Source organism: Hemiscyllium ocellatum, chromosome 12 (genome assembly GCF_020745735.1).
Source record: "Hemiscyllium ocellatum isolate sHemOce1 chromosome 12, sHemOce1.pat.X.cur, whole genome shotgun sequence".
Classification (NCBI taxonomy): Eukaryota; Metazoa; Chordata; class Chondrichthyes; order Orectolobiformes; family Hemiscylliidae; genus Hemiscyllium; species Hemiscyllium ocellatum.
In genome coordinates, this window is record NC_083412.1 from 11,457,445 (window position 1) to 11,471,232 (window position 13,788).

A 13,788-nucleotide genomic window follows, 5' to 3' on the forward strand; every position below is an offset into this window, starting at 1 on the left:
CACTATCCCCACCACAGTAATCTACACCCACCCCACAGTCCCCCACCACAGTAATCTACACCCATCCCACAGTCCCCCACCACAGTAATCTACACCCACCCCACAGTCCCCCACCACAGTAATCTACACCCGCCCCACTATCCCCACCACAGTAATCTACACCCACCCCACAGTCCCCACCACAGTAATCTACACCCGCCCCACTATCCTCACCACAGTAATCTACACTCACCCCACACCCCCCACCACAGTAATCTACACCCGCCCCACTATGCCCACCACAGTAATCTACACCCACCCCACAGCCCCCACCACAGTAATCTACACCCACCCCACAGCCCCCTCCACAGTAATCTACAGCCACCCCACAGTCCCCCACCACAGCAATCTACACCCACCCCACACCCCCCACCACAGTAATCTACACCCACCACACAGCCCCCACCACAGTAATCTACACCCACCACATAGCCCCCACCACAGTAATCTACACCCACCCCACACCCGCCACCACAGTAATCTACACCCAACCCACAGTCCCCCACCACAGTAAACTGCACCCACCCCACAGCCCCCACCACAGTAATCTACACCCACCCCACAGCCCCCTCCACAGTAATCTGCACCCACCCCACACCCCCACCACAGTAATCTACACCCACCCCACAGTCCCCACCACAGTAATCTGCACCCACCCCACAGTCCCCCACCACAGCAATCTACAGCCACCCCACACCACCCACCACAGTAATCTACACCCACCCCACACTTGACACCACAGTAATCTGCATCCACCCCACACCCGCACCACAGTAATCTACACCCACCCCACAGTCCCCACCACAGTAATCTACACCCACCCCACAGTCCCCCACCACAGCAATCTGCACCCACCCCACTATCCCCACCACAGTAATCTACACCCACCCCACTGTCCCCCACCACAGTAATCTACACCCACCCCACAGTCCCCCACCACAGTAATCTACACCCACCCCACAGCCCCCACCACAGTAATCTACACCCACCCCACAGTCCCCCACCACAGTAATCTACACCCACCCCACAGCCCCCACCACAGTAATCTACACCCACCCCACAGTCCCCCACCACAGTAATCTACAGCCACCCCACACCACCCACCACAGTAATCTACAGCCACCCCACACTCCCCACCACAGTAATCTGCATCCACCCCACACCCGCACCACAGTAATCTACACCCACCCCACAGTCCCCACCACAGTAATCTACACCCACCCCACAGTCCCCCACCACAGCAATCTGCACCCACCCCACTATCCCCACCACAGTAATCTACACCCACCCCACTGTCCCCCACCACAGTAATCTACACCCACCCCACAGTCCCCCACCACAGTAATCTACACCCACCCCACAGTCCCCCACCACAGTAATCTACACCCACCCCACACCCCCCACCACAGTAATCTACACCCACCCCACAGTCCCCCACCACAGTAATCTACACCCACCCCACAGCCCCCACCACAGTAATCTACACCCACCCCACAGTCCCCCACCACAGTAATCTACACCCACCCCACACCCCCCACCACAGTAATCTACACCCACCCCACAGTCCCCCACCACAGTAATCTACACCCACCCCACACCCCCCACCACAGTAATCTACACCCACCCCACAGTCCCCCACCACAGTAATGTACACCCACCCCACACCCCCCACCACAGTAATCTACACCCACCCCACACCCCCCACCACAGTAATCTACACCCACCCCACAGTCCCCACCACAGTAATGTACACCCACCCCACACTCCCCACCACAGTAATCTACACCCACCCCACACCCCCCACCACAGTAATCTACACCCACCACACATCCCCCACCACAGTAATCTACACCCACCCCACACTCACCACCACAGTAATCTACACCCACCCCACAGTCCCCCACCACAGTAATCTACACCCACCCCACTGTCCCCCACCACAGTAATCTACACCCACCCCACAGTCCCCCACCACAGTAATCTACACCCAACCCACAGCCCCCACCACAGTAATCTACACCCACCCCACAGTCCCCCACCACAGTAATCTACACCCACCCCACAGTCCCCCACCACAGTAATCTACACCCACCCCACAGCCCCCACCACAGTAATCTACACCCACCCCACAGTCCCCCACCACAGTAATCTACACCCACCCCACACCCCCCACCACAGTGATCTACACCCACCCCACAGTCCCCCACCACAGTAATCTACACCCACCCCACAGTCCCCCACCACAGTAATCTACACCCACCCCACAGTCCCCACCACAATAATCTGCTCCAGTCACCTAACCATGAACTGTCTCCCTGTCTGATGTCTCCCTTTTTGTTTGACTCTGACCTCTACTCCATCCACCCTCCTCCCGCGCCTCCTGATCACTTTGCCAAATATGCCATCAATCCTCCTGTCATTGCATGCTCGAATGGCCTCTCTGAATATTGTTTTTGTTCCAGGCACTATGTAATTGTCATGCGTTCTTGTTAAAGCCCCAGCTGTTAAAATCATGACAGGCTCCATGGAAACTGGGTGATTTATTCATCTTTTCATTATCATTGAACTGGAGAGGACAAACCTTATCTCCCGGTCTGAAGAAAGGTCACTGGACTCGAAATGTTCCCTCCGCTTTCTCTCCACAGTTGCTGCCAGACCTGATGCGTTTTTCCAGCATTTTCTGTTTTGTATTGAAGCTCCCTCATTGCTCTCCCATCATGCTGTCCTGCGATGATAGGCTAATCTGCTGTATTTACCCTCTGCTTGATTTGTTTTCTTTTTAAAGCAGTTCTGGGAAGGGGGTGTTTCTTGCTGCATTTACTCCCCATTTCTACTTGCCCTTGAGACGGTGGTGTTGAGCTGATGTTTTGTGCCATTACGATCTCCACCTACTGTCGATTGACCCACAATGTCATTAGGGAGAGAATTCCCGGATTATGACCCAGTGACTCTGAAGGAGTGACAATATATTTCCCACTGGAGAAGTGGCTCGGAGGAGAACTTGCCGGTAGAGTTGTTCCTACGTATCTCCTGCCCTTGTCCTTCTGGATGGATGGTTTAGTGAGGTGCTGTCTGAGGAGGTTTGGTGAATTCCTGCAGTGTGTCTTGTGGATGCTACACACCAATGTTCCTGGCCAACAGTGGTGGAGGGAGTCCGTGTTTTGGGATTTGATGCTACTCCAATGGGCTGCTTTGTCCTGCATGTTGTCAAGCTTCTTGAGTGTTGTTGGAAATCACTCATCCTGCTAAATGGGAAGTCTTCTCTCACACTCTCCTTTCATGTGCCTTGTAGATGATGGACAGGCATTTGGAAGTCAGGAGGTGAGTTATTCGTTGCAGGATTCGGAGCCCCTCACCAATTCTTGTCGTCATTATGTACATTTCGAGTCCAGTTGAGTTTTTGGTCAGTGATAATCCCAGGCCATTGATAATGAGGGATTCAGTGATGGTATTGCCTTTGAATTCAAAGGGACATGGTTAGATTATGTTCTTTTGGAGATAGCTATTGTCTGGCACTTGTATAACGCATGCTGTCTGGTGTTTGCTGCTTATCGCAGTGTTTGCCGGTTATTGTAGCCGGTGTATCACGGTGTTTGCTGGTTATTGTAGCTGGTTTATCGTGGCTTTGGCTGGCTATTTTAGCCGGTTTATTGCCGTGTTTATTGGTTATTTTAGCCGGTTTATCATGGTTGTAAGGTGGATCATGTTGCTCCGGAGGAAACTAAATTGGGAATATGTTTTCGGACGATTAAGGGCTGACGTAACTGAAGTGGTTGAGAAAATTAAAGCAATCACTAGGAGAGAGGGAAAGAAAGATGTTCCTGGGATATGGGAGTCCAGAACCAGGGAAACTTAAGTTAGGAATCCAGCAAAAGTAGGAGTGATGTTAGACAGCGGAAATCTGAAACTCTTGACCATCAATTGAATAAAAATGGAGTTGCGATGACACCGGGCAGGAGCAGCTCTTGTTCTGGATTACAGCAAGGGGACTCATGGTTGGCCACTTCAGACCCATGGCTGAACACCGAACAAGAAGGACCGTCAAGTTGAACTTTATTTTTTTATTTTTCCGAATTTATATTCCATGTTTGGGTTTATTTTCCTGTTTTTTTTAAAAGAAGAGTGGTGATGCTTTATAACACTCTTCACCGTGTTTTGTAACAAATTACACGTGACAATAAATAAACCAGTCGAAAACAAAATTGCATGAACATTTCATAACTCAGATTGACTTTTTCAAAAAAAAACTAGATGAGGTTGTGAAAAGATGTGGAAGAAATGTATATCTGTAAGAATGGAGCAACACATCAGCCATGGTCTAACCTATAGGTGTATCAAGCTCGAGGGGCTGAATGGCCTCCTTTTCCTATAAAGCATGCCTTTTTTAGATTACTTACAGTGTGGAAACAGGCCCTTCGGCCCAACAAGTCCACACCGACCCTCCGAAGAGCAACCCACCCAGACCCATTCCCCTACATTTACCCCTTCACCTAACACCACGGGTAATTTAGCATCGCCAATACACCTAATCTGCACATTTTTTGGATTGCGGGAGGAAACCGGAGCACCCGGAGGAAACCCATGCAGACACGGGGAGATTGTGCAAATCCACACAGAGTTTTGTTAGTAGCCTGCCCACCTTGAGCCTGGTTACAGAGCAGCTGAGGCCAGCACTGCCCAGTGAGTGTAAGGAAGTCAGCGATGTGCCCGCGGTGGGCACCGATTCCTTTTACATCACCATTTCTTCTTGTCATTTCTGTGCTCTGCTTTTCAGGAGAAAACACATTTGAAAACTGAGAGAGAGAGAGTAGAGAGGCTGCGGGAGGTTTACTCTGAGTTGAAGAAAGAGCTTGATAACTGCCCAGAGTCCAGGAGAGAATGCTTACAGGAGCAGTTGGAAAGGGTCAGTAGGTGGTTCCTGAGTGTGTGTGTTACACTTGCTTACATTCCAGTGAAAGAATCCCAATGTAACATCCAGTACTTTGAAAGCTGCTCCCAATGCGTAGCATGTTCTGTGAAAGTTCCTGATGAATGTTGATTTTTTTTTCCCGGCTAACATGGGGTATATAGAATTGATGTGTGAGCCCTAGCATGTTGGTGTGGCTTTACATCTGCATCCTGCTCTCTGTCATAAATCCCTCAAAACGCTTCCTGTAAATAAGTTTACACGCTGCTTTGTCCCCTCATTAATTCTACAAGCCAAAAGGGATGCTTACACCAAAATAAAAAACATTGAAGTCTGCATGTTTATTTTAATGTCATGGCCCCCAGTATCTAGTCATGCCTGAATGCTGCTTTAATTATTCTCTTTGACTTGAAGGCCTCAGTCTCTGCCTGAAGGCTTTCCCTAGACTTGTGATGTGAGATGAAGTGAGACTATAGCCTGAGCACATGCTGTGTGTCCCTTTCCCCTCCAGATTGTCCTCTGCCGTTCAGTAGCTTTAACAAGGGCTGCTTTAATGTCCGAGGAGCAGGAGAATCGACGTTTCCTGCTCCTCGGATGCTGCCTGGCCTGCTGCGCTTTTCCAGCACCACACTTTTCAACTCTGGTCTCCAGCATCTGCAGTCCTCACTTTTTCTCCTGCTTTAATGTCCGGCTAGTTGCCTCTGCGGTCATTTGGCCTCACCCTGCCGGACTTGCTCTGAGATGAACACCCCTCCCCCCACCTCCCATCCCTCTGACGGCTGACCAGTGCTAAAATTGTTTCTCCATATACTGGACCAGTTGAGGTTAATACTGAGGAGCTCTCCCATTAGGAGAATAGAGTGAGCAGACTGTACTGTACACGGAGAGGTGTCTTCTGTATAAAATGTCTGTCAGCACCTTAGCAGTGAGGAGCAGAGGGGTTTTTCTGTTGCCATGGCCAACTACCCCTAAATTAGCGCCACAGAAAAGTCTAGAGTTTCTGAGCATTATTCCATTGCTGACTGTGGGATCTTAGTTTGTCCACATTGTTGACTGCATTACTTCCCTCATTTTCGTTCCTCTTCATTTCCCGACATTTTCCTTGCTTTCTCCCTCTCCTCTCCTGCCTCTTTGCACCTACTAATTCCGCTCAATAAGGGGAGAAAGGCAGTTCCTGCAGGGAATCCAAGAGCAAAAGAGATAGATTTCCGGTCTTTCTGAAATTATAGACCTAAATACTGCAGGATTGTGTTGCTGATTCCTGAAGAAGGGCTCGTACCTGAAACATCCTTGGATGCTGCCTGACCTGCAGCGCTTTTCCAGCAACATGTTTTCAGCTCTGATCTCCAGCATCTGCAGTCCCCACTTTCTCCTTGCTGCAGTAGTGCCAGGATACCAACCTTATGAGGCTGCTGACCTGTTTGAGAGGAAACTGTGAACAAACCGAAAGTCATAGTCCATGTGCAAACCAATGGGAAGCAGAAGAATTTCTTTCCCGCCTTCTGTCTTTTTCAGCTCTTCATTCACCGTGTGAGTTGTGCTTTTCCCTCCATTAGTTCAGAAGAAAGTTCCATCCTTTCATATTCAGCTCTGCCAGTGTTTCTTGAATAGCCTCCAGCTGCTTCTGTTGTGTTTCTGATGTAGGACTGACTCTGTAGATTGTGATTGGTGCAGGGTCGTGACATATCAGTCATTGTCGGTCCAGAAGTGTCCAAAATATGAAACATCTGTGATGCCCTGGCAGATTGAACCTGCACGTGGAACTGGTGAACCATTGATTTCATTAATAACGATCATTTTACATGATAAGGTTTCCCAAGGCTTTCCATATCTCTGGGTACCCATTTATTAGAATCCTCAGCGGTATTAGTTTGCTATTTGCCCTGTGGCAGTATGATCAATAAGGAATTCTTGCCAATTTTCTGATAACAGATCATTTGATGTTGTGCAAACTCTTTGGACAGTAGGGTGATACTGATGTGTGATTATTAGTGTGAAACATGGGCACGAGTCCTTGTCTCATCATGTACACCAACAGCCTCTTGTTTGTTAAACACTTCATGTGTGCATCTCTGGCATGATACCACAGGCCCTTTATTGCTGCAGGAGGGTACTCCTTGTGCCCAGTCTGTTGGGGCCAGTGAACAGCTCTTAATAGCTGCACTAGCCTTTGCTTTAGTGCAGTGCCAATGTCAATGGCCTTTACTACCACATACCTCACAAACTTGATTAAAAGCATATCCTTGGTGCATGCAAAATGTTACGTCTTCTCCGTGTGCTTGGGTGTTCTAATAATCAACCATCAGGTTTCAGTTTTGTACCTCTCTGCTTTGGCCTATGAAGATTACTTCAGACTTAAAACCATCCTCTGGTACTTTTTCAACGTTACAAATCTGTAGTTTGTTTTGCATATCTTTCCGGAAAGATCCCATGGGATTGGATGTGACCAACGATGCAACCATTTTGTTTGGCACCCCTTCTGAAAAATTACAACGAGCCCTGCTCTGAAAGTGGTCTGTGGATTCTGTAGGTTTCTGCCTGAGTGAGATCAATTCTCATTAATAACACAGAATATAAGATGTAGGAACACAAGTAGGCCATCCAGCTTACCAAGTCAGCTTCACTGTGGGCGGCACGGTGGCACAGTGGTTAGCACTGCTGCCTCACAGCGCCAGGGACCCGGGTTCAATTCCCGCCTCAGGCGACTGACTGTGTGGAGTTTGCACGTTCTCCCCGTGTCTGCGTGGGTTCCCTCTGGGTGCTCCGGTTTCCTCCCACAATCCATAAATGTGCCGGTTAGGTGAATTGGCCATGCTAAATTGCCCGTAGTGTTTGGTAAAGGGGTAAACGTAGGGGAATGGGTGGGTTGCACTTCGACAGGTTGGTGTGGACTTGTAGGGCCAAAGGGCCTGTTTCCACACTAAGTAATCTAATCTAAATCTAAACTGTGCAATGAGATCATGGCTGATCTGATTATCCTCAACCCTTGTTGATTAAAAATTTGCCTATCTCAGCCGTGAGTACACGGAATGATCCAGCCTCTCCTGCCCTCTGAGGGAAAGAATTCCTCAGGCTCGATTCCCCTGAGAGAAGAAATTCCTCCCCATCTCTGTCGTAAGTGGGCGACCCTTTATCCTGAGATTATGCCCTCTGGTCCTAACCTCTCCCAAAAGGACAACAATCTCCACACCCTTTACCTGGTCTGCCCTATATGCAACTCCAGAGCCACAGCAATATGTTTGACTCTTAACAGCCACTGGGCATCTAGGAATAAGCAATAAATGTTGGCCGAGCCAGCAATGCCCACATTCCATGAACAAATATAAAAGAAAACACTGTCAAGTCCCTAAGCAATCTTACATGTTTCAATCAGTTGCCTCTCATTCATCTACCGGATGTAGTTCAATTTTAAATGGGTCTTAAATTGTGAAGGTTTGAGAGGAAGCTTACTGGAAAAAGACACTAAGGCAAGAGTAGTTCTTTAAGGAACTAATATGTGATTTTCCAAAAAAATACTTACATCCCTTCACGACAAGAATACCCAACAAGAAAACTGAGTATGCCCTGGCTATTGAGGGAAGTTGAAGATAATATTAGATCCAAGGAGAAGCTTATAAAGTTGCTTGTAAAGAGCAGGCGAACTTTAGAATACCACAAAGGAGAAAGTAGGAAACTGATAGAGTAAGAGAGAATAGAATATCAATTTCGAATAGTAAGAAACTTAGAATATGGGTTGTAAAACCTTCTACAAGTAACTGAAAGTAAAAGATTACCAGCAGCAACAGGAGAGTTTTTAATAGAGCTTCTAACCTCCACACCACACAAGTGCCAGGCAATGACCATCTCCAATAAGACACCATCTGACCATTGTCTCTTGATATTCAGTGGTGTTGTCAGCACTGAATCTCCCACTATCAACTCAACGGGACTTGCCACATTACCACAGTGGCTGTAACGGCAGGTCAAAGTTTAGGAATACTGCGGCGAGTGACTCCCCAAAACCGGTCCACCACAAGGAAGGAAGACTCCCCACTCAGCTGCATGAGTGCAGTTCCAACAACACTCAACAAACTTGCAGGGCGCAGATTGGCATCAAATCCTCAAGCACACTCTGCCTCCATCAATGGCACTCAGTAGCAGCAGTGTGAACCACCTACAAGCTGCCCTGCAGAAATTCACCTCAACCTCCTTCCAACCTACAGCCAATTCCTTTGAGAAGGAAGAGGGCAGCTGATGCATGGAAGCACCATCGCTCCAAGCCACCTACCACCCTGACTTGGCAGTACATTGCTGCTCCTTCACTGTTCATGGGATCATAATCCTGGAATTCCCTCCCTTAGGGCATTGTGGGCCCACCTACGGCAACTGGACTGCAGCAGTTTAAGAAGGCAGTTCACCACCATCTTCTCAAGGGGAACTCGGGATAGACAATAATTGCTGGCCCAGCCAGCGATGCCCACATCCCATGAGTAAATTTAAAAAAAGAGAGAAATGGCAGAGAAGCCAAAACTGTGCTGCAAGACTGTCTTGTGTGAGAAAAACAAAGACGTCTCCCTGTCGTAATTGAGATCCAAAGGTCTAAGGAGAGTGCGCAACTAAAATAATTTAGTATTCGTAAATAAGTAGTATAATGAGACTGAAAGTTGACAAAATCCCAGAGTGCAAAGACCTTCACCCTGGTGTGATGAAAGAGATGGTTATAGGTAATAGAGATGGATCATCTTCCAAGATTAAAATTGCCCGTGTAACACTACTGTTTAAGATAGGAGGGAGAGAGAAAATAGGGTACTATAGACCTGACAGCCCATTGACAGTAACAGGGAAAGTACTGAAGCACACACAAAGGCTGCCTTGCTGATCTTTGAGGGGCCCTATTCTGTCCCGAGTTACCCTTTTGTCCTTAATGGATTTGTAAAAATCCATTTCCCTCCCCACCCCTTTCTGCCTTCCGCAAAGAACGTTCCCTTTGTGACTACCTGGTCAGGTCCACGCCCCCCTACAACCCACCCTCCCATCCTGGCACATTCCCCTGCCACCGCAGGAACTGTAAAACCTGCGCCCACACCTCTTCCCTCACCTCCATCCAAGGCCCTAACGGAGCCTTCCACATCCATCAAAGTTTTACCTGCACATCCACTAATATCATTTATTGTATCCGTTGCTCCCAATGCGGTCTCCTCTACATTGGGGAGACTGGATACCTCCTAGCAGAGCACTTTAGGGAACATCTCCGAGACACCCTCACGAATCAACCCCACTGCCCCGTGGCCCAACATTCCAACTCCCCCTCCCACTCTGCTGAGGACATGGAGGTCCTGGGCCTCCTTCACCGCTGCTCCCTCACCACCCGACACCTGGAGGAAGAACGCCTCATCTTCCACCTTGGAACACTTCAACCCCAGGGCATCAATGTGGACTTCAACAGTTTCCTCATTTCCCCTCCCCCCAACTCACCCTAGTTCCAAACTTCCAGCTCAGCACTGTCCCCATGACTTGTCCTACCTGACTATCTCCCTTCCCACTTATCCACTCCACCCTCCTCTCTAACCTATCACCTCCATCCCCACCCCCACTCACCTATTGTACTCTTTGCTACTTTCCCCCCACCCTCCTCTCATTTATCTCTCTGCTCTGCAGGCACCCTGCCTCTATTCCTGATGAAGGGCTTTTGCCCGAAACATTGATTTTCCTGCTCCTCGGATGCTGCCTGACCTGCTGTGCTTTTCCAGCACCACTCTAATCTAAACTCTGGTTTCCAGCATCTGCAGTCATTGTTTTTACCTTTTGAAAGTTCTTGCCTAATATCGTCAAAATTGTCCTTTCTCCAATTTAGAACTTCAACTTTTAGATTTGATCTATCCTTTTCCATCACTATTTTAAAACAAATAGAATAATGGTCACTGGCCCCAAAGTGCTCCCCCACTGACACCTCAGTCACTTGCCCTGCCTTATTTCCCAAGATTAGGTCAAGTTTTGCACCTTTTCTAGTCGGTACATCCACATACTGAATCAGAAAATTTCTTGTTTACACTTAACTTCATCTCCATCTAAACCATTAACACTATGACAGTCCCAGTTTATGTTTGGAAAGTTAAAATCCCCTACTATAACCACCCTATTATTCTTACAGACAACTGAGATCTCCTTACAAGTTTGTTTCTCAATTTCCCTCTGACTATTGGGGGGTCTATAATACAATCCCTTTCTTAATTTCTCAGTTCAACCCAAATAACTTCCCTGGATATATTTCCGGAAATATCCTCCCTCAGCACAGCTGTAATGCTATCCCTTATCAAAAATGTCACTCCCACTCCTCTCTGGCCTCCCTTTCTATCCTTCCTGTAGCATTTGTATCCTGGAACATTAAGCTGCCAGTCCTGTCCATCCCTGAGCTATGTAATTGCTATGATATCCCTGTCTCATGTTCAAGAATAGTAAACAAAATTAAAGGCACATAAAGTAGGGGTAATGTATGAATTGAGGATTGGTAACTAGGCAGAGAGCAGGAATAAATGGGTCATTCTCAAGTTGGCAAGCTGTGACTAGTGGAATGTCACAAGGAGCAGCACTTGAGCCCCAGTCACTCACCAACTATATAGGGTGGCACGGTGGGCACTGCAGCCTCACAGCGCAGAGACCAGGGTTCGATTCCAGCCTCAGGCGACTGTCTGTGTGGAGTTTGCATATACTCCCCGTGTCTGCATGGGTTTCCTCCGGGTGCTCCAGTTTCCTCCCACAGTCAGGTCAGGTGGACTTGCCATACTAAATTGCCCGTAGTGTTAGGTGCATTAGACAGAGAGAAATTGGTCTGGGTGGATTGCTGTTCGGAGGGTCGGTGTGGACTTGTTGGGCTGAAGGGCCTGTTTCCACACTGTAGGGAATCTAATCTAATCTATATCAGTGATGTGGGGTGCTATTATAATATTTCCAAATTTGTGAATTTGACACAAAACATGGGAATGTGAGCCATGAGGATAATGTAGAGTCTTCAAAGGGATATAGACAGGCTGAGTGACAGGGCAGGAACAAGGTAGATGGTGGATAATGTGAGGTTATCCATGATAGTAGGAGTATTTCTTAAATGGTGAGAGGTTGGAAAATTTAGGCGTGCAAAGAGTTCTTGTTCATTAGTCAGTGAAAGCTGGTATGAGGTGGTGCAAGTTGGTGAGTCCACCCCTGAATTGTTATTTTCAATTCTTGTTCCCTTGCTTTAGGAAGGATATACTTGGGGGCAGTGAAGAGAGAATACAGCAGAGATTGGCCAGACTGATTTCTGGGATGGTGGGACTGTGCTCTGAGCAGATTGGGCATGTATTCACTAGGACTTAGAAGAATGAGAGGCAATTTCATTGAAGTTTGTCAAATACTTGAAGGAATAGACAGAGTAAATGCAGGAAGGATGTTTTCCCCTGATTGTGGGCTCTCGAATCAAGGGGTATGGTCTCAAAATAAAAGGACTGAAAGGACTGAAAGCATCTTCACTTAGCGGGTGTTAAATCTTTGGAATTCTCTACCTCAGAGGGCTGTGAAAGCTGGACAGGGATATTAACATCAAGGGATAAGGGGATAGGGTGGGGAAATAATGTTGAGGGGGATGATCAGTCATGATCTAGAATGGTGGAACAGCTTCGAGGGACTGAATGGCCTACTTTTGCTCCTGTGCCTCCAATGCACTGATTTTGCAGACACGCGGCAGATTGTCGGGCAGAACCGCAACATCGTATAGACCCAGCAACATGGAGTCCTTCGAGATGGACTCTTTCAAAGGCAAGGTACACACAGAACATTACTGACAGTGCAGGGGTGATCTGTATCGCACTGGAGCGATCCTAATGACAGTGGATTGATCACTGTTACGTTCTAAGTATTTGACGGATCCGTCTCTCTCCAGGACGGTGAGCAGTTGGATTCGGAGGTGAAACGATACGACGATTTAGAGTTTCAGCAACTGGAACAGGAGAGCCGGCTGGAAGAAGAGAAGGAGAATCTGTCCAAGCAGCTCCTGGGGGAGATGGCTGAGTATCAACAGAGCATCGCAATGCGGGAGGTAGGCATTTCAGTTGGAAAAGTTGCAGTTCGTACAGACTCATACCGAGAAAGGAAAGATAAATAACAACACATAACGTTAGTTTTGACATTGCAGAGTTATTTAACTCATTGCCTTATTGCTAACACATCCAGGATTAGCAAATCTGTCAACACTTCACCTTGACCTGAGAAACCAACTGAAGGAGTGAGTGCATATCTTTGCACGTCCCTTCCACTGGCTTATCAATTCAAAGCTGCCTGGAAACACCTTTCCACAATGATTTTAATTTTCAAGATGGAGTATCTCTCCACTGGCCGGAGGTGCAGTTAGTACGCAACAGGGTGGGCTTTAATAATATCGTACCCCCTTTGTGGTGTGCAGTGGAATCAAAACAAAATGGCTGCCCACTTCACACCATGCCCGCATCATTTTCCCAAATTGGCAGCTGAGTTGTACTGTCAACCAGAATTGATCACTTGCATGATTTTTACATCGGTGAATCTCATTATAAGTGGGGAATGCCGTGCAACACAGCTGTCAGAAGGTTTGGGCAAATGTGGGATGTTTAGTGTTGGGTATGACTGCAGCATGATAAATGGGCTAACGTGGATTGAGAATGGTAGCAATACAATAAAAGTTGACACTTCCTGAGGGCTGGAATAGGGATTTTCCTCAGTTATGTTCCCCTTGGGAGCCTCTCTGAGGAACAGTGGTTTTGGGCAATTATCTAATCAAGCCCCCTCCACGTGTACACACACACGCACGTTGTGGATTTGAAGCTCACCGTGAGCAGTTGTGAGATTAATTTCTCTTC

General features: G+C 47.9%; 1 protein-coding gene across 11 annotated transcripts in view; it reads left to right on the forward strand.

Moving 5' to 3' along the window:
• The window catches only part of phldb2b (pleckstrin homology-like domain, family B, member 2b), a 261,470-nt gene that overhangs the window by 109,052 nt on the left and 138,630 nt on the right, over nt 1-13,788 (forward strand). For all 11 annotated transcript variants that reach the window (XM_060833320.1, XM_060833318.1, XM_060833319.1 and 8 more), the window contains one exon: nt 12,837-12,992. In XM_060833320.1, coding sequence (XP_060689303.1) covers nt 12,837-12,992 — 156 coding nt within the window. The remainder of the gene's footprint in view (nt 1-12,836; nt 12,993-13,788) is intronic.